At 49.5% G+C, this 20,909-nt stretch overlaps 7 protein-coding genes across 7 annotated transcripts; 5 read left to right on the top strand and 2 right to left on the bottom strand.

The window, feature by feature from the left end:
• Positions 1 to 227: 227 nt before the first annotated feature.
• Positions 228 to 1,718, bottom strand: N7525_007553 (uncharacterized protein; the record flags this gene model as incomplete). Its single annotated transcript, XM_061214139.1, has 3 exons — positions 228 to 1,388; positions 1,504 to 1,557; positions 1,620 to 1,718. The coding sequence occupies 3 exons, from the start codon at positions 1,716 to 1,718 to the stop codon at positions 228 to 230; spliced, it is 1,314 nt and encodes a 437-aa protein (XP_061068570.1).
• A 1,352-nt stretch (positions 1,719 to 3,070) lies between these two features.
• On the top strand, positions 3,071 to 3,682 carry N7525_007552 (uncharacterized protein; the record flags this gene model as incomplete). Its single annotated transcript, XM_061214138.1, has 1 exon — positions 3,071 to 3,682. The coding sequence occupies one exon, from the start codon at positions 3,071 to 3,073 to the stop codon at positions 3,680 to 3,682; it is 612 nt and encodes a 203-aa protein (XP_061068569.1).
• Positions 3,683 to 5,245: 1,563 nt separating this feature from the next.
• On the top strand, positions 5,246 to 6,503 carry N7525_007551 (uncharacterized protein; the record flags this gene model as incomplete). The annotated part of the gene is made up of 2 exons (XM_002567955.2): positions 5,246 to 5,330; positions 5,824 to 6,503. The coding sequence occupies 2 exons, from the start codon at positions 5,246 to 5,248 to the stop codon at positions 6,501 to 6,503; spliced, it is 765 nt and encodes a 254-aa protein (XP_002568001.2).
• Positions 6,504 to 8,936: 2,433 nt separating this feature from the next.
• On the bottom strand, positions 8,937 to 11,012 carry N7525_007550 (uncharacterized protein; the record flags this gene model as incomplete). The annotated part of the gene is made up of 2 exons (XM_061214137.1): positions 8,937 to 10,631; positions 10,707 to 11,012. 2 exons carry the CDS (start codon positions 11,010 to 11,012, stop codon positions 8,937 to 8,939), a joined length of 2,001 nt encoding a protein of 666 aa, XP_061068568.1.
• Positions 11,013 to 12,152: 1,140 nt separating this feature from the next.
• Positions 12,153 to 13,982, top strand: N7525_007549 (MFS transporter; the record flags this gene model as incomplete). Its single annotated transcript, XM_002567953.1, has 3 exons — positions 12,153 to 13,211; positions 13,262 to 13,668; positions 13,724 to 13,982. The coding sequence occupies 3 exons, from the start codon at positions 12,153 to 12,155 to the stop codon at positions 13,980 to 13,982; spliced, it is 1,725 nt and encodes a 574-aa protein (XP_002567999.1).
• A 2,781-nt stretch (positions 13,983 to 16,763) lies between these two features.
• On the top strand, positions 16,764 to 18,643 carry N7525_007548 (NCS2 family permease; the record flags this gene model as incomplete). Its single annotated transcript, XM_002567952.2, has 3 exons — positions 16,764 to 16,853; positions 16,926 to 17,846; positions 17,900 to 18,643. The coding sequence occupies 3 exons, from the start codon at positions 16,764 to 16,766 to the stop codon at positions 18,641 to 18,643; spliced, it is 1,755 nt and encodes a 584-aa protein (XP_002567998.2).
• Positions 18,644 to 19,642: 999 nt separating this feature from the next.
• N7525_007547 (serine hydrolase domain-containing protein) lies at positions 19,643 to 20,800 on the top strand (the record flags this gene model as incomplete). The annotated part of the gene is made up of 1 exon (XM_002567951.2): positions 19,643 to 20,800. One exon carries the CDS (start codon positions 19,643 to 19,645, stop codon positions 20,798 to 20,800), a length of 1,158 nt encoding a protein of 385 aa, XP_002567997.2.
• Between the last annotated feature and the right edge of the window lie 109 nt (positions 20,801 to 20,909).

The following is a 20,909-nucleotide window of genomic DNA, read 5'->3' as shown; positions in this document are numbered from 1 at the left end:
AGCCATGTGCCCCCTGGTTATGTATATATGAGAAGTCCACATGTGGCTGTATGATGTGAAACGACTTGTCGAGCCGGGAAAGACAAAAGACAAAGAAAACGATAAAAATAATAAAAATGTAGCAGTCAGAAGTAAAGCCAAAACCAACACGAGCACTTCTGTTGAAGGTCTCTCGATAAAAGCTACCGCGAACACGTTGAGGTGTGGTTGGCATCAAGATGAGTTCCTCAGTACACCGGTGGTAGTTCAGTCGTCTCATAGATCTCCCCATTCCCGAAATCATGGACATCTAGAAGCACCCGAATCACAAAATTCGAGTTAGCTGGGTCTGAGAATACCCCCTGCAGCACCTTCCACTGGGATCGGAAAGCGTCGATCTGATAATAGAAATTATCTGTCTCAGCATGATACGACAACATCATATCACACAAGTTCAATCCATACCCACCACAAGACATCATATGTCGAATGATATCACGGAATGATGCGCCGGTCCGGCATGCTCTAGGGTCTTGTGTCATCATCTGGTCCGTCGGAGGGAGCACTTTCCCTTCATGAGCGATACCTGCAAGGACGCGGCATAGGTCCATGTTCCCGTTCGTGTTTTGGTTTCTGTCCCAGATGACCTTTACTTGAATTGGGGCAGGGCCTTTGGGACCTTCCGCGAGGCGCGAGGAAAAGGATTGCTGAGCCAGCCTAAGGTCGTTGGGTCTTGGTCTAGTCCCTGCCGGCATCCCGCTGTCGTATATGATAGCCTTGTTCTTTGAGGAGACAAAGAATCCTAGAGCCTTTTCCCAGGATTTCATGTAGGGAATCCATGAAACATATCCCAAGATTGTCCAGCAGCGGTCGAATCTGTCGCTTAGCTCGTTCCTACAAGATATAAGCTGGGGACGAGGATGGAAAATATTGTCCAGTGGAATGTCGAGCTCCAATACCGCGCTCAGTTCACCGCGATATCTTCTTGTGCGGTGGAAATTATGCAGATCACTGGACATGGTGTACTCCTCTATGTCCTTGGACATCTGGACTAGATGCCATGCCATAATGTGTGTAATTCTCACAGAAGCGTTCTCCTCGGACTCCCAGGGGCGTTCCGGCCACACTTGGTAGGGGTCTTCGATACAGGATAATTCTTTGCCATCCTGGATGAGATGATTTATTTCAACTTTCAGTGAGGTAGTCTGCTTATGTGGTGCCTTGTGCCAGGTCTTGATGATAGGCCAGGACAAAGCGAAATGCCTAAGGTCGTGTTTGTGCCGAAGTCCAAGATACACGGCAAGCTCTGCCTCGTCACGGGAATCACGTAGGAACTTCCTGAAGTTACCGAGGTCATCGAATGTGTGCTCAGGATGATTCGGCGCACTTGCCTCAATGGGTTCCGGTGCCTTTCCTCTCCGAAATTAGCCGCTGTCAGATACGGGGAATTTCTCAATACCCACAGGTCCCAATGGACCTTCATGATGGGATGGGAAAACAGAGAACAGCAGCAATTCATCTTACCTTGAGTGAATCGATCCTGTCTGGCTCCCTCTGGGGGACTTTCATGTCCCTGGACTATGGGGTTGTGAGTAACTGGCATGCATGGTATCAAGAACAAGGCACTTGGGAAAATAGACCTTCTTAGACCTCAAGTTGTGAGACGGTGACTCGGCCCGTTTTCTCTTGTCCTTCTTATCGGTTGGATGGACAGCAGACAAGCCTGCTTCCGAACTCATACTTTCGCTTTTGGAATTTGAAATGATGGGTAAAATATAGGATGGTGGCCTCTAAAGGATCCCCAGGAAAGGAAAGTGCTCTGAGAGATATGAGGAATGGCCTTGAGAAGGTGAGAGAAAGAATTGACCGACAATATGAGAGGCGAAGTGTGGTTCTGTACAAGGGGCAGGTGCACACAGGAACCGGACAAATGCTTGGGAGAAATTGGCATCGTTCTCATATAATCTCGCGTAAAGATGTTCCAAGGTCGGTTATGTGAATTATTGGATTTCACCTTTTCCTCTCAGTTCTTACACCTGTTGCAATTAATCCAGATATAAAATATATCACGGTCGAGTCAAAAGGATGTGTCTGCAGGCTAACTCTAGCCCTATGTTGCTGCTCTTTTTCGTTGCACAGGCCAAGTCTGGATCTGTAGAACGTGGATTATCGGTGGGAAGTGAGATTCCACTCGTTCCAGCCCTTTAGCCCGCTTTGATAGACCACGATGTAGAATGGAGGCCGCAGATCAGACCAGGGCACGTCCACCCATGAATAGATGTTGCACTGAAGCGCTTACTGCTTGCTTAGGCTTTCTCAGACCCGTGGGCTCTTTTGCCTCCTTTGCTGAGGGCCTCGTTTCGCTATTTTGGCAGTCTTCTCTTCACGGCCAGTGTGGTGTTTCCTCCCATCTCCATGACCTGCCCTCCTGACTTCAAGTAAGTAGAGAAACCGACATCACTCTGCTGGTGAAAGCAGGTGGTTTGTTCTCTGACTTCGAGACACAGTTTCAGCGGCACTTAGGCCACGAGGTTTGACCTCCCAATATCCCAATCTGAACAATCAATAAAATGTGGCCAATTCGAAGCATCAAACTGAGAGAAGCTTGATGGCTTGCAATTGACCTCTGAGTTGGAAGTTCCTTCAACTTGATTTGGAAGGCACGACAGGGGAGCGATGCCGGGTCTCTTCATCAACGCTGTTATGAGACCCATCGGCAAAAGAAAGGCATCAGATATCGTTGCAGACAGCACCAAGGTTCATATTATGGATTACTATTGATGTCTAACATTAAGGTAGGCCACGTCTTCGCATCTCGACATCAGACATGCCATAGTCTCAGAATTGAACTGACAATGCGAATCCATCACCGAAGGCCGAACTCACGTCGCCGAAGCTAAACACGCAGAGACAGCCACAAAGCACAAGCCCAAATCCAAGACACTGGCCCAGATCACAGCAATGTCATTCCTCCGAGTCCCAATGAGCTTTGGTGGCAAGAGTAGAGCGCAAGATGAACTAATCATGTGTCGTCTCGTAGGACTCCTTGTCGGCTTTCCGTTTCAACCATCGTCGGTATGCCAAGAGTGCTATGATTCCAACCACGACGATGAAAACGATTACGAAGACAAGCACCACCCCGCGGTTCCTGTTCGCCCAGTTGCCCTTATGGCCTGATCTTTCTACAATTGAATGGAGAGACACGGATGCGGACTTGGTGTGGTGGACTATTCTGATCGCTGCCATGCTGCCGGGACGGTGGTGGGTCGAAAGTGAATTTCTGTCTCACGGGTCAGTCGCCGGTCAGGTAATGGACTCATCGCGCGTCGTTCAACATCTAGCAACCGCTCATACCTCGTTGCACCAGAACCACTTCAACGTAATGACCAAGCAGAGCCTCAGCCAAAGCAACGATAGAAAGGAATATGTCGATGGCGCTAGGAAAGACACCTACTGTCACACCAATAAAGAGAACGAACTGAGACGACAATGTGGTTCAAACTGGCAAATTGCGATGGAAAGCTCAACAAGTACTTCAGTCGACGGCGGTGATGTTGCCGAGGGAATATTGAGACAGGTAATCAGGGTCGTCAGGGTCGTCAGGGTGGCTTATTTTTCATCATGGGAACCTCCGGCACGCGACGGACAAGGAGCATTGCCAATCAATGATGCCACTTGCCCTGGTACCTTGCATCGTGCCTAATTGACCTCCAAGTTGAGACAGGGTCCCGATTTGATTGGATTCCCGGCGCTTCTCTACCATGGCTATAGTTGCAAACAACAGATGCCAGAAGAGAAGATCCGCAGAGCTCCGATATATACGAGCCCTTCCCACATGTACGGGCATATGCTGAGCTGCAAGGTCGATCTACTTTGACCACTTTGACCAATCGCTATTTACACAAATTGTGCATGCAAGAAATAGGCTCAGGTGTTCAAAAGCGTTGAAATAACTGGATGCGGCAGAACAAGCCATTGCTCACAAACGAGAAAGTTTGGACAACCCTAGGGCCGTACCGATACCGCTGCGTCACTTATCAATCATGGTCTACACTCGGCTCGTCGGGTGCATGGAGTCGACTCGATTCAGAGTCGCAGGGGCGTTTTTCTTTAGATAGTGCCCAAATTTTCTATCATAAACAGGGGTAGGTCTTTGGCCTTGTAGTAGACTTGGGTAATGCTAGTCCTTGTTAATCCAAATAACCAACCACAGCATATTGTTTCTAGCAATGACTTTGTGCGCATCATACCTCTGAAACTGTGTTTTGACGTCATATCTAGTAGCAACAACAGTCAAGTCTGCGATCGATCTATTGAGAAGTCCGAAAGGGCACTATTCTCTTTGACTTCAGTTGGAGTAATTACGGGAAGACCACACAGTTACCAGTTGATTTGGATGTTCACACCCGAGGACACGACGATCTATATTTATAAAACTCATGCCTGAGGCATCAACGTGTTTGCCTTCCTAAAGAGGAAACAGAACGATCTCGCCAGCGCAGATCGTGATGGGAAAGATTTCTATTTGATTACCTGCTGTTATGAACCCGGCAACGTCGTACCCTTGGATTCGTCGAGATTTATGTTCTAAAATGGTACTCCGTACCCCGATAGACTCTAATAATGGGGCCCTATATGGAGTATTGATCGTCTCTCGCTGCAACTAAAACAGATGTGAGTTGTTATTATGATAATTACCGTTGTACTTAGGTAAGGGGAACCTGGGAAATTACCCCCCTGTCAGCAATTCGACTCGATGCCACCAAGCATTCTTGGCCCGCAACTCTTGGCGCTCGGTGTTCTTTTCCTTCTAATGAAGACTGCCTGGGTCAATGAAAGACATGAAAGACCAAAGAGAACAACAAACTCATTATGTGCGGCCTTGCAGATATTACCATTCATCTTTGACTCTCTCGACAATCCTGGCAATACAATGACGGTTTTGAATTTTTCGCATGCTCATCACCTCGTATTCGGCCCATAGGGCACCAATCACCATTCTCCATAGACAAGATGGGTGCCAGCCCAGATTCCAATTTCCATTTTTCGCAACATGTGGACAGAAATAGCCTAAGTCTCTGGATTTAGACTATGATCTGACAGGGATGTTACGAAGTATGAGCTCACGGCTGCAACACCCCGTATTCTCAGAAATGGTCAGCCATCGGGTGGCAGATGCATGTGGAGTTGCATGGTGTCTTCACGACGTACACCCGCTGCATGGAGATCGTAAATATCTCTCGATCCTATTCAGAATCGGTTTTAAATGGTGACTGTTCTGTGGGATGACCGCGTGAAGAAGTTCGATTCTCCGACCCACGCGACTAATCCATACCGGAGCGATCAGCGCAGTACGACCCAGGAGATGCGCTCGAGACCGTGTTCATCTACATTCTAAGTTAGCTCCTTGGTCTTCACCCGTATGTTCCCCCACTGAGTATTGATCGACCGTTGCAGTCATTTTAGGGTCCAAAACTGGGAGATTTAACTGGCTCCAGACATTGGCTAGAATAAACCCCACGAAGGACGAGGCTCATTTCAATACGAGGTTTATTCTTTTAAATTCAATCATCAATCAGAGTCCCTGCGCCCTGTATAATACTGACATCTTCCCCCTTCCGCACATTTAGCAGCTTGAAAACTCCAATCTCATCGCATCTCATTTTTCTCACTCTTTTTTTGCTTGGATTTATCCTTCAAAAGAACATCGCCATGATGTTACCACTATACGCACTCTGGGTACTTCCCCTGGCGCACGCATGGACCTTCAGCTACACCAACGCAACCGACGATACTGAAATCGCCCGCGGCCAAAAGGCGCAGAACTGCACAAATTCCCCCTAGGTAAAGACAAGCCGTTTTCCTGGGATCCTGAGGGAAGTAGTCTCTGTGTCTCAATATACCGCGACACCAAGTGTGATTCAAGGGCGGGATACTCATGCGGAGCATGGAGGAAGAGCGCCAGCGATGACTTTTCGGCCTTTGACGTGAAGCTTGAGCGGGAAATTATCAGCGAAGACCAATCCACGACGGTCGTTTCAACATCGTCTACATCGGCGACATCCACATCCACATCTTCATCTGCGTCCCCGACATCCGCATCCGCAACCGCAACCCCCACCGAGTCCGCCGCAGCCTCTGCAGACAGCGCCGACAGCGGCTCCTCTAACACGGCACTATCCGGCGGTGCTATCGCCGGTGTCGTGGTTGGTGTCATAGCTGGCGTCGCCATTATTGTCGCATTGGTTGTCATCTTCATGCGAAAGAGGAACAAGAAGATTCTCGCTGCTGCTAACCAGCATGGTGGATACGGGCCCCATGAGGCGGATGCTACTGGATCGTCAGTCAGTGGTACTACGGCGGTTACGGAGAAACTATCAGACACATCTCCGCGCCCATTCAGACCTCCCCCCGGGTCTCACGTTGTTGAGTTGGTTGGTGATGAAGGGAGTGCTGAGCTGGGCAGCAGCCCAATCAGTGAGATGGATGGGAGCAGCGTCAAGCGGGGTTTTAATCGGTTCTAAAGTCTCTTGTGTTGGTATTTTTCTTTCTGTTAGCTGAAGTTGCTTGTCTGTATCGAGGTGTGCTTGGTCTAGTTCTTTTAGTAGCGAGCGAGTTCTGGGGGTCTTTTTCTTGCGACTTGATGTCGATATACCAGCCCTGTGTTTGGAATGACTAATATTTGTCGATGTATGTATTATCTATCTATAAATACACAAATAGCGATATGAGAATGTTCGGTATGGTCAATATGGTCATTCCATGAAGGTATTGTATACTGGAGCGGCGTGATGTATCCCGGGCAAGATGGAATCTAACACTCTATCCTTCGAACTTAGCAATGGAACTTACTTTAAGCGACGAAACATCGAGGTGAAGAAGTACCTGATTGCCGCATTCCCGACTGAAGGCAAGTCCCTCGGCCTCCCATTTTCATCTCGCGAATGAGTTACGATCGGGGGTTTCAAGGTGTATTACCATCATGCAAGTAGTCTAGGTATGCTGGGTAAGCCGAGCAATTCCATGAGGTATCGGACATTGACGTCCGGTTGATGGCGGTCCGCAAATCCTCTCTATAACTCCGCGGCGCTACAAAACGCCCGAAAGACCGACCTGCGACGACGACCCCGATCACACACGGGATCTGTCCTGTGGTTTCCGGGAGGCCCTGAGCAGGCCATTACCGTCGAAGTCTAGTGGGAATTGTTGTAGGAGTTGTTTGTTTGAGAGGTTTTTGGCTGCTACATAGACAAGTTGATCTGGCAGAGGCCAGAGAGAGAGAGAGAGAGAGAGAAGAAGGCTGAATTCTCTATCTGGGTGAGGCTAGCTAACATACTAGCTAGAAAGCGTTTGAAGCCTGACACCTGACAATCCAGGTAGCAACCCAGGCATCTGCCTGCCTGTCATAACACAAGTTCGTCGGATAGGCGCACGCCTTGTCTTGGGAAGGTTCGATGCGCGTACCAGACGTAGGTTCATACGACCCGGGGACGCAGATGACAGAGTGGTGGCGAGGTGGATTGTCGCGATGTCATCAGTGTATGCAACTGGCGTCAAGTTGTCTGGCGCCTCAATCATGTGACGGATCTTACGAACGACCCATACTATACAAGAGACTTCGAGCTCCATCGCCTAGTAACCTTTCTCGGCTGGCGTTAAGAGGCGACTTAGGAACATGATCGGTTCCATACTATAGACGGGGAGGTCATGCCCGTCGTTGTAGCCCATTAACCCCGCATGTGCGTTCCTGTTCATCACTGCCAGACGCCTGGTAGGTTCCGGGATATTGTCATCGCCGCACAAGCCGTATTGTGGTCTCGATGGCCTTGACGACGTGGCGTTTTTGGTCCCGGCATGTTGTCGATGTCCACTGGGCTCTCGAATCCAAAAGTGTGTTGAAAAGATTGTGCGGGACTTAGGATGTCAGGTTGCGAAGTTGCCAACAACGCTCGACGGCTTTCCCAACTCGCCGGAGCGGCCATCAACAGCACCGGCGATTCCGGAACACACAACAACAGCACCAGAGACGGAAGAAAAAAGACAATATAAAGATTATAAGGGAGGTCCAGAGACGGGTCGATTGAAGACACTGAGCACAATGACGTGATTACCGGTGTAGGGTGTCCGCCCTGTGATGATAGTCCGCTGTATCGTTGTAGGAGGGGTTGCCGATGTCGTACATTCGAAAAGGTCCGACAAAGATAGATTTCCAGGTTCATGGATAGAGTAGGCTTCAATTTGGCCAAGGAACTGATGCCAGTCAAGGATTGACTGGATTTAGCAAATTTTCTGAACCTCTTCGGGTCCCGGAGGATTCTCGCTGTCAAATGATGGCCGTATCGATTTCCGATCTCTGCAGTGAGATCCCACCCAGAAAGATAAGTAGAATGAGTGAACTTTCCCTGTATCTGCCTTTCTGGATGTATTGGATGGAGAATCTGAACATGCTCTTGGTATGGGACATGGAACCCGACATCGAGCCATTTATTTGTCGATGTTCACACTGGCCTTGGGGGTGGTTGTTGGAAAACCCCGCGTGTGCTGGTGAGAGATTGTTGGGGAGAAGGAGAAGGGGAATGCTCAACGACTGGAGATACCAGCCGGGTGATTTTGTTGTTAGGTTGGAGACACGCACATCAGTTGGCCTCTTATGCGGCCTTATGATGCCCACGCCTCTCTTTATAGCTTACTCTTTCAACTATCTTTTCAAATATCTCAACTGCTCCTAGATGTCTTTGGTTTAGATACTTTATCCCTTATTAGTATTATGGCTAGGAGATCTAAATAAGGTACCTAAAACATAACTCATTGTTGGTCTATGCGGAGGGAAAAAGCTCATTAAGTCATTCCAACAATATCTCATATCAAGCCAAGGTCGGCGCACCCCAATGGTCCTTCCAAGGTTGAGAGTGCCCATTCTTAGACATCTACAGCATTGCACCACATATATCTATTATTCAATAATATAGTCTTCCCTTCACCGAACCAGGAGGAACATCTTGTGCCACGGTGGTCAAAGCAATACACCCAACGTCAGCTTCAGGTTGAACATCTCCAAGCCATAATTTCGTGTCTCGCATATTCTTCGACCATTGGTCTGAAGACCATGTGGAAGACCCGACAATCCCTTCAGTCTTATTTCGCAACAGGGCAACGGAGATCGATCCTAGAAGGTCGGGAGCGATCGTTATAATATGAAGATATGCGCCCACTAGTGCAAAGCAGAAGATCACCACCGAGGAAATAATGAGGACGGCGAGCCATGGACGGTTACATCTGACAATATTTTGGAAATGCGTATTGTGGGCAGTGAATTTGACGGGTGTATCCTTGATTGGACTTGTTTTCCGTGTAATTGCCGTCATGTTGACAGAGCCCGTGAATGCCGAGGGACTGATACCGAGGTAGAGCACGGAATTGAAGAGCTGCGATAGACGAGTGCCAAAGACTTTCGGTGTCGTGGTCTCAGGCGACATGAGGTTCTCGCCGAAGAAGTTTCCAACAGCATGAAAAGGGTCGATAAAATATCCAATTAGGGGCTGTAGACCACCGTTCTGCTCGATGTGGGGAAATAGGGTAGTGAGGATATACAAGAACCCTGCATTATATCGTATGGGTAGCTTGGGATCTGCACCCAAATTGACATCGAATATAGTCCAGTTTTTGTGGAAATGTGACTTATCCACCGACCGCCGAGCGGAGGACAAGTTGCAAGTGTTTGTAGACTGATTCCCGTCTAAGCTCTCGCATGTCACGTTGGATTCGACATAGGTCGTGCTGATGTCGCATATGGCCCGTGTGATGGGGGATCGATGCTCGTCAGGGCCTGCATAACCACGATCGAACGATTCCCATATCAGCTTGCGGGCATTCCGAGTCCTCGTCAGTGATGCATTGAGTGAGTTCGAACACGGCTCCGAGATGGCGAGCTGGAACTGGGATCCACCCCAAGCGCTCGTCCAGCTGCAATCGTCGCCATTACCCGGGGATGGAGCGTCTGGGCCGGTGAAATTGGTGAGGTTCATATTGTGTAATGTGTCGAAGACGGGACAGGAGATGGATAGATACGAGCCGGGGAGGGTAAATGATGTGTTACCGGAGCTGGGCAAGTCAATCACCGGCACACCGACAAGAGACGCGTACGTCAAGTCATCGTTTTGGGGTAGATCCATCCACCCTGTACTGTTTTTCTCAAGATTCTCGATCACAGGAAACCGGATGTTGCCCCAAAGATCTTGGTTACGGGTTGCAAGTAGCGAGGCTGCGGACAGAGAAGCTGTCATAGGATTGGCGACTGATGTTACGGCTTCCGATACTCCTTGCCCGTAGCCATACTGGTACTGGGTGAAGGTATCCAAAGTCGTCAACTCGACCTCGTTATCTGGGTAACTCGGGACGATGGAAATTACTCGGAGAGACGCCTGGCTACCCAACGGAGACAGGCACCACAGCAAGACGGTAAATATCGCGGCGAAGTTCACAGCACGGAGTCTAATGTGAGTCAGAAAAGCTCCTGTGATAGTCTGGCTGCCGAGACATTGCTCTACTAGCCCGATCGTTGCTCCTCGAGTAGTCTGGATGCGCCATGATGCAATACTTTTTATGCTGCTACCAGCAATGGCAGCGAAAAGGACTGGGAATACAGTGGGCGCCTTTGAGAGGAAATGTGGAGTCAGCTAGGTTTGACAACATTGAGGATGAAAGTAGGATCGACCGGGGCAGCTAACATATTGAGAGACCTCGAATAGTTTAGCCCCCATGGAGTCTGGGCCTGCTGGTTGTCCATCGATACAACGAACCCATATCCCGAACACGGCGAAGAGTGAGGCTACAATGGCAAGAATCAAGTCCCATATCAGACGAGAAATTCTATCCACCTGAGAGAGCTTGAGGGGCTGCGGTTGGAGCTTCTGCTCGTCGACCCCGGGAAGCTCGATTGTTGTATAATATTGGAATTCTGATGATGGCCTTGGATTCGAGTAGCTTTCCTCCACTGGTACAGCGCCGTAGGGGGTGTGCTTTGATTGTCTCATCTCGTGGGTTTTTTGATCCTCAGTTTCAGCAACAGCGACAGGCCGGGGCCCTTCTTAGTTTAAGCTGCAGCTACTGCGCACTGAGTACACAGCCCGTCTTTATGCAGGATAAATAAGCGTTAATTTATAAGGCGAGCGCTAAGGATCTGGACCTTCGTGGGTGGAATCGAGGCAAAGCATTGGATGGTTCGCAATTGGGCCCCGGGCAATCCTCTCCTGGTCGGGCGAGGCTAAATATGCATTTGCCCATCATTGCCATTTACTGGTGCTGCTCCTGTTCCTATTTGCAGCTGATTGGGTATGAGCCTTATAACCAGCCCCCTTAAACCGGGGGCTCCCCTTGCCCCAAAAGGTTAATTCATTCAGCCTTTGTCACACACTGCAGTTGCCCGGACCTTGGGGAGGGGAAAATCATCCGTTTCAGGTATCATGCAGGGGGCTAAATATGGAAGAAATTGATGAGTAAATCAAAAGGCTGATCTCACACCATTACTCTACTCGGTACGGAGACGAAATGTTTATCTGCAACGAGATTTTTATGCTGGCTGATATTGGCACTCAATTTGACGAATAACATTCCAAGTGCACTTCAGTAGAAGGGCTTCGCCCGGGTGAAACTGATTAGTAAATCGAAACGGAGGCCTGGACTACCTACGTATCTATTCTAGCCCTCTTGAGAATTATCATTTCCGTCGGACAATGGTCCAGTCCGATGTTGCAGAAAATGCCTGTGCAATTTAGGAATTCCCATCACCACCGTTCTACCTGCCTTGAACACCGATAGTCTACATACTTTCTCAAGATGCTACTCTTCTATTCTAACAGCCAATCCCAATAGTTATGTAGTTTTAGCATGCGTATTTTTTGGACATAGAATCTAGGTAGTTCATAACTGTCAAATAGACTTAATGTGTCTCCACAGACCAGACCATGGTTTGCGACCGGGACGTATTACCTTGTTGGGACGTCACTGGTTCTATGACCGGGGAAAGCAATCGATGACGCAGTGGGTTACCTAGATACCATCAAAGTGATGAAAATAGTCGTCTGATCCATCGAAACAAGATGAAGCCTTAGCTTTATCAATTGCTATGTCTATTATCCATATTCCTAGATACCCAGTACATTGAACAGCTCAGCATGTCGCACAGTCCACACGATACTAGCACTAGTGAAAGCGATGATCTCAGTCACATCACGACGGGGGTCGATCGTCGTCTATCGGAAATTGGGCCCATGCGCCCAGAGAGCATCAATCGCCGCCAAAGCAACCTGAACGACGTCGAGCTAGAACGAATCAACACCTATCGACTCCAACATCGCTCAACTGTCGGCTCCGGCATAGGAATCACACCGCGCGAGCAATGGCTCCCCTTGGGAGCTGGCAAGCCTCATCCCCCACCTCTCCCAGATCCGGAAGAATATATAGTCGAGTTCAACGATGCGAACGATCCTCTGCACCCCCAGAACTGGTCCCTCGGACGCAAAATCTGTATATCTGCGACCTTAGCATACACAACTTTCGTTTCGTCTTTCGCCAGTGCCATATACTCCTCCGCCGTAGGAGAAATTAGTGTTAATTTTGACATCAGCACGGAAGTCGCTGTCCTCGGCGTAACCCTGTATGTTCTGGGATTCGCTTCGGGGCCGACAGTATGGGCGCCAGCAAGTGAGCTCATTGGGAGAAGATGGCCGATCTGCATTGGCATGTTCGGGTACTCCATCTTCGCCGTTGCATCAGCGACCAGCAAGGACGTTCAGACCTTGATGTTGACGCGGTTCTTTTCCGGCTTTTTCTCTGCTAGTCCGATCGCTATCGTTCCCGCCGTATTTGCAGATATTTGGAATAACCAGACGCGGGGCGTGGCGGTCGCTATGTTCGCCATGGCTGTATTCGTGGGGCCTTTCGCGTCTCCGTTCACTGGAGGCTTCATCACAATGTCTTATCTGGGATGGAGGTGGACCATGTACATCTCGTCCATAATGGGATGGCTGGCCACTGGCCTTTGTCTTATTTTCCTGAAAGAGACATATGCGCCCTCTGTCCTGGTGGAAAAGGCAGGCATCCTGCGACGACAGACACGCAATTGGGGAATCCGCGCGCGACAAGAAGAGATCGAGGTTGATTGGGGCGAGCTGATCACGAATAATTTCAGTAGGCCATTCCGTATGCTTTTCACCGAGCCAATTGTTTTCCTGGTAAGCCGTGCGTGAATATTTCGTACTGAGTCGTGCTAACGTTCCTTCAGATCTCCCTCTGGATGAGTTTTGTGTATGGCCTGATGTATGCACTTCTCGGTGCCTACCCCGTTGTCTTCCAAGGGATCCATGGAATGAACCTTGGTGTTGGAGGACTCCCTTTCATCGGATTGATTATTGGCGAGTTCCTAGCTGGCGCCTATGTCCTTTTCGACCAAAGGTCATATATCAAAAAGCTAACAGCCAACAATAACATCCCGGTCGCGGAATGGAGGCTTCCTCCCGCCATCTTTGGGGGTATTTGCTTCTGTGTCGGGCTCTTCTGGTATGGATGGACTGGATGGACAAAGTCAATCCATTGGATGGCCCCAACCGCCAGCGGAGTCGTGACTGGATTCGGCATCTATGTTATCTTCCTGCAATGCTTCAACTATTTGATTGACTCGTACTTGACATTGTAAGCCGTTTGATTTGCACTTTTCCATGGAACGTCATATTGACTTTGAAACCAGTGCCGCATCTGTGTTTGCTGCGAATACCATTATTCGTTCAGCGGTGGGAGCTGCATTCCCCCTGTTCTCAAAGCAGATGTTCGTCAATTTGGGTGTACAGTGGGCTGGCACACTTCTCGGGTGTCTCGCACTCATCATGATCCCGATTCCCTTGGCATTTATCAAATGGGGACCTGCGTTGCGTAGGAAGTCTAAGTTTGCGCCAATCTTAGACCCTTCTCCTGCGGGAAAGTCGGAGAAAGGGGACGGGTCTGTTTAGGCGTGACGTTTGTGTTTTGTATACTATACATATAATTCGCCTGGTACTGATAATGAATCGATGGACATCTGAACATTGTAGGTTTCGATCACTGGACTTATTCTGTTCCTCATTCACCCAAGAATGGATGAAATAGAAGGTCAGCATAGATCTGCGATCATATGGAGTCTGCTGTAGCATCGTGGTTGAAGCAGTATATAGAGCTCTGTGCTAGTATTTGAGGGGTCTGCCTTGGTGATTTTCAAGGTGACGTCCTTTTGTAGCTCAGAAAGCACTATGTAAGACCGGAATGCCATGATTGACTTCCCAAAGAAAGGCTGTGAACCAACCTTAGGTCTCTTGCGAGCCATACTGTCCAAGATGTGCCGTAGTCCCATTTCCCAATGACCTGATACCGCTCATGGAAGATGTCGCCCAGATGTACTGGATGATAACCTCCCGTGCGGTAGTCCTCGACGGGCTCAACGTCGTGGATTCTCTCGAAGTGGCGCGTAGTCAATAGATGGGAGAAATGCTGCGATATGTCGAGACAAGAGGGAACTGGGTAAATTGATCCTAGTTATCATGTTCACACTTCCGACATGCACATTATACTACGTCAAAGAGCGGTGAATCAACACATGAATACAACGCACCTCTATGACGTGTTTTCTCTACGTACGTACCTCTATGTAGGGTATTTCCTCTGCCGGGTGGGGCTCTCCCATCTGAGCGCCGCTGGTATGAGGACGCTCAGAGTCAGGGTCATTTAATAGTTTCTGCCGGACTTAGGGTCACTGATCACTCGGTGAGACCCCAATATTAGGTATGACTTGGGTCTGAACCCAGCACTGGTTCTTGCTTGTATGCGATGCAGTATATACTGGGTACCCACCACGCATAAAGACTATGGACCGCGGGAGGTCTCTGGCTCTTCCAGCTGATAAGTCTCCCCAGCTGTATAGTCGTCACGTGGGACCAACGGTCGTGACAAAGCCCGTTCTTCATCATCTGACCTGGAGAAGCCTTCTAAGGCTGCAGCTTCTGCCTTGTCGTACGGCGTGTCACAGCCGACCGACAGCAGCGGTGGGTAGTAGCGACGGTAGGAGAACCAGGTCAGGAGTCATAGCACCTCGTCTGTGCGGATGGATCTGGCTGTGATAAGCGAATACGCTGCACGGACTAGCTGGCCCCCTTCTGGTACGGCACCAGTCCAAGTATCTCTTGGATCAAGACAACTAAAGAAGCTGGCCCGGTGACCGTCCACTGACTACCTACACGCAAGCACCCCAACCTCAATGTTGCACCGCTTGTTCACCATGGCTACAGCTCAGGCTTGCCGGTATTGATTTGATGTAGGCCTTTTGCTTGAATGCAACAGTGAGATCTCATTTGATGTTCAGGCATTCCATCTACGGGACGCTACTTCTAGCCCCAAGAAGAGCGCGCCGGGCCCGTTGAACCTCGAGCCCATTTCAAGGCTGCACTACCTCAAGCTGTTCATCCTTGTGCCATGACTACCCCAACTAACCTGAATGGGCAAGACGTTTCAAGCCGACCAACCTGGTACATTGACATATGAGATTGTTTCAGGCACTTGCTGAGTATAAGTAGGGGATTGGAATTCGAGCTGCGACTACTGCGAGCTGGTAGTTGTGCTGGTCCTCATCTCATAGCCTTCATACTCGATTTCCTCATTGGATTTGTGAATCTCATGACAAAGCTCCAGCGCCAGCTCCATCGTTATTGTACTCTGCTTTCGCAATCCAAAAAGCGGTAAGGTCTGAGCACTAAAACGGAAGGAGGCTAAGAAGTGGTAGAGAAGATCCCCTACCTACGTATGCATGTATACTCCAAAATACATCGAAGAAATCAATACATGACGATTAGACGAATGGACTTTCTGGTGCCTCGTAGTTGTTCCTGATGTCTTCATAATTCTCGTCTCTCATCCACTGCCTCGATGGTTTAGGCCGGCTGTTTGTTTTTCGGGGAAGACCATGCCCGTGCTATTCAGTGGTGTAAGCACCTGGACGAACCTTGGAAGTAAAGCTGTCAGACCGAACAAATCCGATAGTTATCTGCGGGCGAGATTTGTCGATGGTCCACGATCGGATATGGCCGCCCCAGATATACCAGAGTAATGAGACTGGAGATAATTGAATATGGCCCGGTGCAAGCGATTTGTCCTTATATGATCATCGGGTTACTCCGTTATCACATTCCCACAGTCCCACATTCCCAAGGGTCCACATGCAACACACACGACACAAAACTGATAAGATCGAGCTCACGAGGACTGAGCGCACCGTGATCTTGGCATTGCAGGGATTTGTGCAATTCTGAAGGAGTAAGGGTCTCGTTCTTGAACATGCCATTTTGAATTTTTCATTTGAAGTGACTCTAGAGTCGGCATAATATCTGTCTCTTTGTTTTCCGTCGGTTTCCCGAGTCTTGACCCATGAACGACCCTTCATAAAAATTCCTGTCGGCAAACTGACAGCCAATGAGCCAATGAGATTTTCTACGCGGCATCTCACGGGTGAAATGCGACCCGCCCAAGCCGCCAAGGGCCAACCTGGCCGAAGATAGCTGTCATTGGAGGCGAACTTTTTTTTTTTTTTTTCCTTATCAGCAAGATGTGGTTGGCCGAGAGACCTTGAGATTTGCCTATTTCTTCCTTCAAAACCTATATTCTACAACTCCCACTGCAGGAACAGCTTTTAAATACTGCGTCTCAAGGACGACAGCGTCTTCGGATTTCGCTGTATCCACCGCACACGACCGTGCTCCTCTCTCGCAATGGGTTTAGGTAATTGGGTCCACGACACCAACCTGCGGGTTGCCCGCAGTCCCGTGGGGAAATGGTTTCGTCTGGAGGGCTCCGGCCATGTAAGTCATACTACACTGTATACGTGTGATCGCACGGCCAATACCGAATATGAGACTAAACCATAGTCTCAGCCTAAAGAGAGGAAGGGCAGCTACTTCTTCACTGAAATCCGCGCCGGCCTCGCCACCTTTTTCGCCATGGCATACATCATCTCCGTCAACAGCAACATCACCTCCCTGACTGGTGGAACTTGCGTCTGCCCCGCAGAAGACATGCAAGATCACTGTGCAAACAACGTCGAGTATGCTATGTGCACGCAAGAAATCAACCGGGATATCGTCACCGCCACCGCCGCCATCGCCGCCCTCTCAACGTTCTGCATGGGTTTATTCGCCAACCTGCCTATCGCGCTCGCACCTGGAATGGGCCTGAACGCATACTTTGCCTACACCGTTGTTGGAGTCCGTGGGAGCGGCATGGTTCCATACTCGACTGCTCTCACGGCCGTCTTCGTGGAAGGATGGGTCTTCTTAGGCTTGACGTTTATCGGTATGCGGCAGTGGCTGGCGCGTGCGCTTCCAAAGTCTATCAAACTCGCAACTGGTGTCGGCATCGGTCTTTACCTCGCATTGATCGGTTTGACCTACAGCGCTGGTATTGGATTGGTCCAGGGTGCCACTGACACTCCCATTGAGTTGGCTGGATGTCTGGAGCAAGATTTCGACAAGGAGACGGGTCTGTGCATGAGCAGCGCGAAGATGCGCAGTCCGACTATGTGGATTGGTATCTTCTGCGGCGGTGTTATGACGGCCTTGCTGATGATGTACCGTATCAAGGGTGCTGTCATTCTCGGCATTTTGTTGGTTTCTATCATCTCCTGGCCTCGCACTACGCCCGTCACTTACTTCCCCTACACCGAACTCGGAACCAGCAAGTTTGATTTTTTCAAGCAAGTTGTCACTTTCCATCCTATCAAGCATACTCTACTCGCTCAGGACTGGAACTTGGCTGGCAAGGGCGGTGAATTTGGACTGGCTTTCATTACATTTTTGGTATGTCGCCAACATTCAATACAGGCAGAAGGTTACAACTAACATTTACGCAGTATGTCGATATCCTAGATACCACAGGTACAATGTACTCCATGGCCCGATTTGCCGGCGCAATCAACGAGGAGACCCAGGATTTCGAGGGCAGCGCCATGGCCTACATGGTTGACGCGATTTCTATCTCGATCGGATCCCTCCTGGGCAGTCCCCCGGTCACAGCATTCGTCGAGTCCGGCGCCGGCATTTCCGAAGGCGGTAAAACCGGTCTGACATCCTGCGTCACCGGCATTGCCTTCTTCATCGCGGTATTCTTCGCCCCGATCTTCGCTTCCATTCCACCCTGGGCCACGGGTTGCACGCTCGTGATTGTCGGTGCGATGATGGCCAAGGCTGCCGCCGACATCAACTGGCGGTACTACGGTGATGCGATCCCTGCGTTCCTCACCATCGCTATCATGCCGTTTACATACAGTATTGCCTACGGTCTGATCGCTGGTATCACCAGCTATATCACGCTCAATGGCTTTGCGTGGTGTCTTGAGAAGATCACCGGTGGTCGCATTGTCCCACCTAACAAGGATGAGTCTGATCCTTGGTCTTGGAAGCTTAAGGGCGGGTTCCTTCCTCCCTGGGTTAACCGTGCTGCTCATGGAAAGAAGGATTTCTGGAAAGATGACGAAGAGTATGCGGAGCAGCGGGTTGCTTCTGGTGAGGCTGTTTCTTTCTCTTCTGCGTCGGATGAGCGAGTGCCTCTTGAGAAAGGTCATGAACCTACCGCTGCGCCGATAAAGTCGGCGTAGATACGGAGGATGGGAAAGGGTAGTTGCGGTTGTGGTTTGTTTCTGCATGGCATTATACCGGATGTGTTCATTTTGCATACTCTTTTTTATTGTATTTATTGACTTACTATTCACACCTGTCTTTCGGAGGTGTTGTACATGCCACGGAATGAAAATATAGTTCTAATACCACATATCTTTGCGTGTATATAGTGCCACAGTACAGCCTCTGCTAACATGCTATTATCTGCATTAGTCTTGATAGCAGTGGAACTACAATTTTGAGGTGAGGATGGAATAGAAGCATGAAGGTTTATGAGATAGCGGAGATCAATGACGACAACCTATCAACTTCAAGCATGGTCATGCATAATGTCCACTAGGGACGTATAAAAGTGTGGCTCTGCAGAAATCAAATGGCTCCGCCATCATTCCTCCATGATTCGTTTAGATGCTAGCGCCAGCATCAAGTGGTCGACGAGACTAGATAAAACCGTCAGGGACCGGCTGCTTCGTGTCCATTTCATTATCACGATGTAGGGCAAAGGAAAGGCTATGATCTTAGGTATTGATCTGTTCTTCTTAATTAGCTTATTTTGTCCACTGATACTGGTTATATTTATAGCTAACCCTTTGGTGGGGCAAATATATGTGGCCGAAAGTTGTGATGTATATTTGACGGGGTGTGCACAAGTCCTTGTCGCGGAGTTTAACTTTGCAGGGTATACCTCGGCACGGAGATTGTGAGGATGCATGACTCCGTTCGTGGACACGGGAGTAGATCCATTGGATGCATTCCAAGGTCAACCTGAGTCAATCCAAGTCAATCCGGGGACGTCCCCACAGTAAGCACTAACATCCTCTAGGGCTAGAAAATCACTAAAATCCGCTTATAAAAACGCAAGGGTCCCACCTAAGTTCCGTGGAACGCTCACTGCTGAATCAACTGTACAGTCAAAATCTACCGAAAGCTTCAAATATCACCATCCACTTAAAACCAGGAACCAAACAGTTTTCGCCATGGCCACCGTACAAGGTCCCTGTGACCCCGCATTCAACCGCGTGCGGGATCTTCTCCAAGAAAGACTAACCTCAGGCGAAGAAGTCGGCGCCTCACTCTGCGTCAACATCAACGGAAAGAACGTCCTCGATATCTGGGGCGGCCACGCAAACGCCGCCAAGACACGCTCGTGGGAAAAAGACACCCTAACCGTCGTCTTCTCATCTACCAAGGTCGTCACAGCCCTAGCCGCACTAATCCTCGTCGATCGCGGCCTCCTAGACGTCGAAGAGAAAGTGTCAAAGTACTGGCAGGAGTTCGCAGCCAACGGAAAAGAAGACACGAAAGTGTGGCACATCCTCAGCCACGCCTCTGGTCTGCCCCACTGGGACGAGCGCATCCCCATGGAAACCATTTACGACACCAAAGCCTCGACGGACCTGCTCGCTGCGCAGGCTCCGTGGTTCAAGGCTGGCGAAGCGTCCGTTTACCAGCTGATAGATCATGGGCATTTGATCGGTGAGATCGTGCGACGCATTAGCGGGAAGCCGTTGAAGCAGTTCATTGCCGATGAGATTGCCGGTCCGTTGGGCGCGGACTTTAGTCTCGGTGTGGCGGAAGAGGACTGGCCGCGTACGGCGGATATCATTTCTGCTCCGCCTGCGTCTATGCCGGAGATGGACCCGAAAAGCATTGTGGGTAGAGCATTTGGCAATATTACGCTGAAGGCGGAGGATGCGCAGACTCCTGAATACAGAGGCACTGAGATTGGTGCTATCAATGGGTTTGCGAATGCGCGTTCTCTGGCTCGGATTGGGTCAATGGTGTCCCTGAAAGGCACAGTTGATGGGAAGCAGTATCTTGGGCTCAAAACTATCGACCAGATGATCCAGGAACGGATTAGTGGTGTCGATCTGGTGTTATTCATGAACTTCAGATTCGCGCTTGGCGTTGCCCTGCCGGTGCCGGAGACTATCACCTTCATCCCCGATGGAAATATCTGCTTCTGGGGAGGTTGGGGTGGATCTATGCTGATCATGGATCTGGATCGCCGAATGACTATTGGTTATGCCATGAACAAGATGGAAGCAGGTGTCTTGGGAAATGAGAACGTGAAGGCTTACGTCAATGCGATCTATGAAATTATGGCAGACAAGAAGCCGTCCGTGTCCCTATGATGTATGAATGTATGATTTTGCTTGCATAGATTGATCTTCAATGGACGTGATTTCCGACGTGTATTAAACGAAGACCGAAACCGTCTAGATATACCCTTCAGTTTATAAA

The sequence above is a fragment of the Penicillium rubens genome (assembly GCF_028828025.1).
Source record: "Penicillium rubens strain IBT 27055 chromosome Unknown utg000003l_segment0_segment0, whole genome shotgun sequence".
Taxonomy (NCBI): Eukaryota; Fungi; Ascomycota; class Eurotiomycetes; order Eurotiales; family Aspergillaceae; genus Penicillium; species Penicillium rubens.
This window is presented reverse-complemented; position numbering and strand designations above follow the sequence as displayed.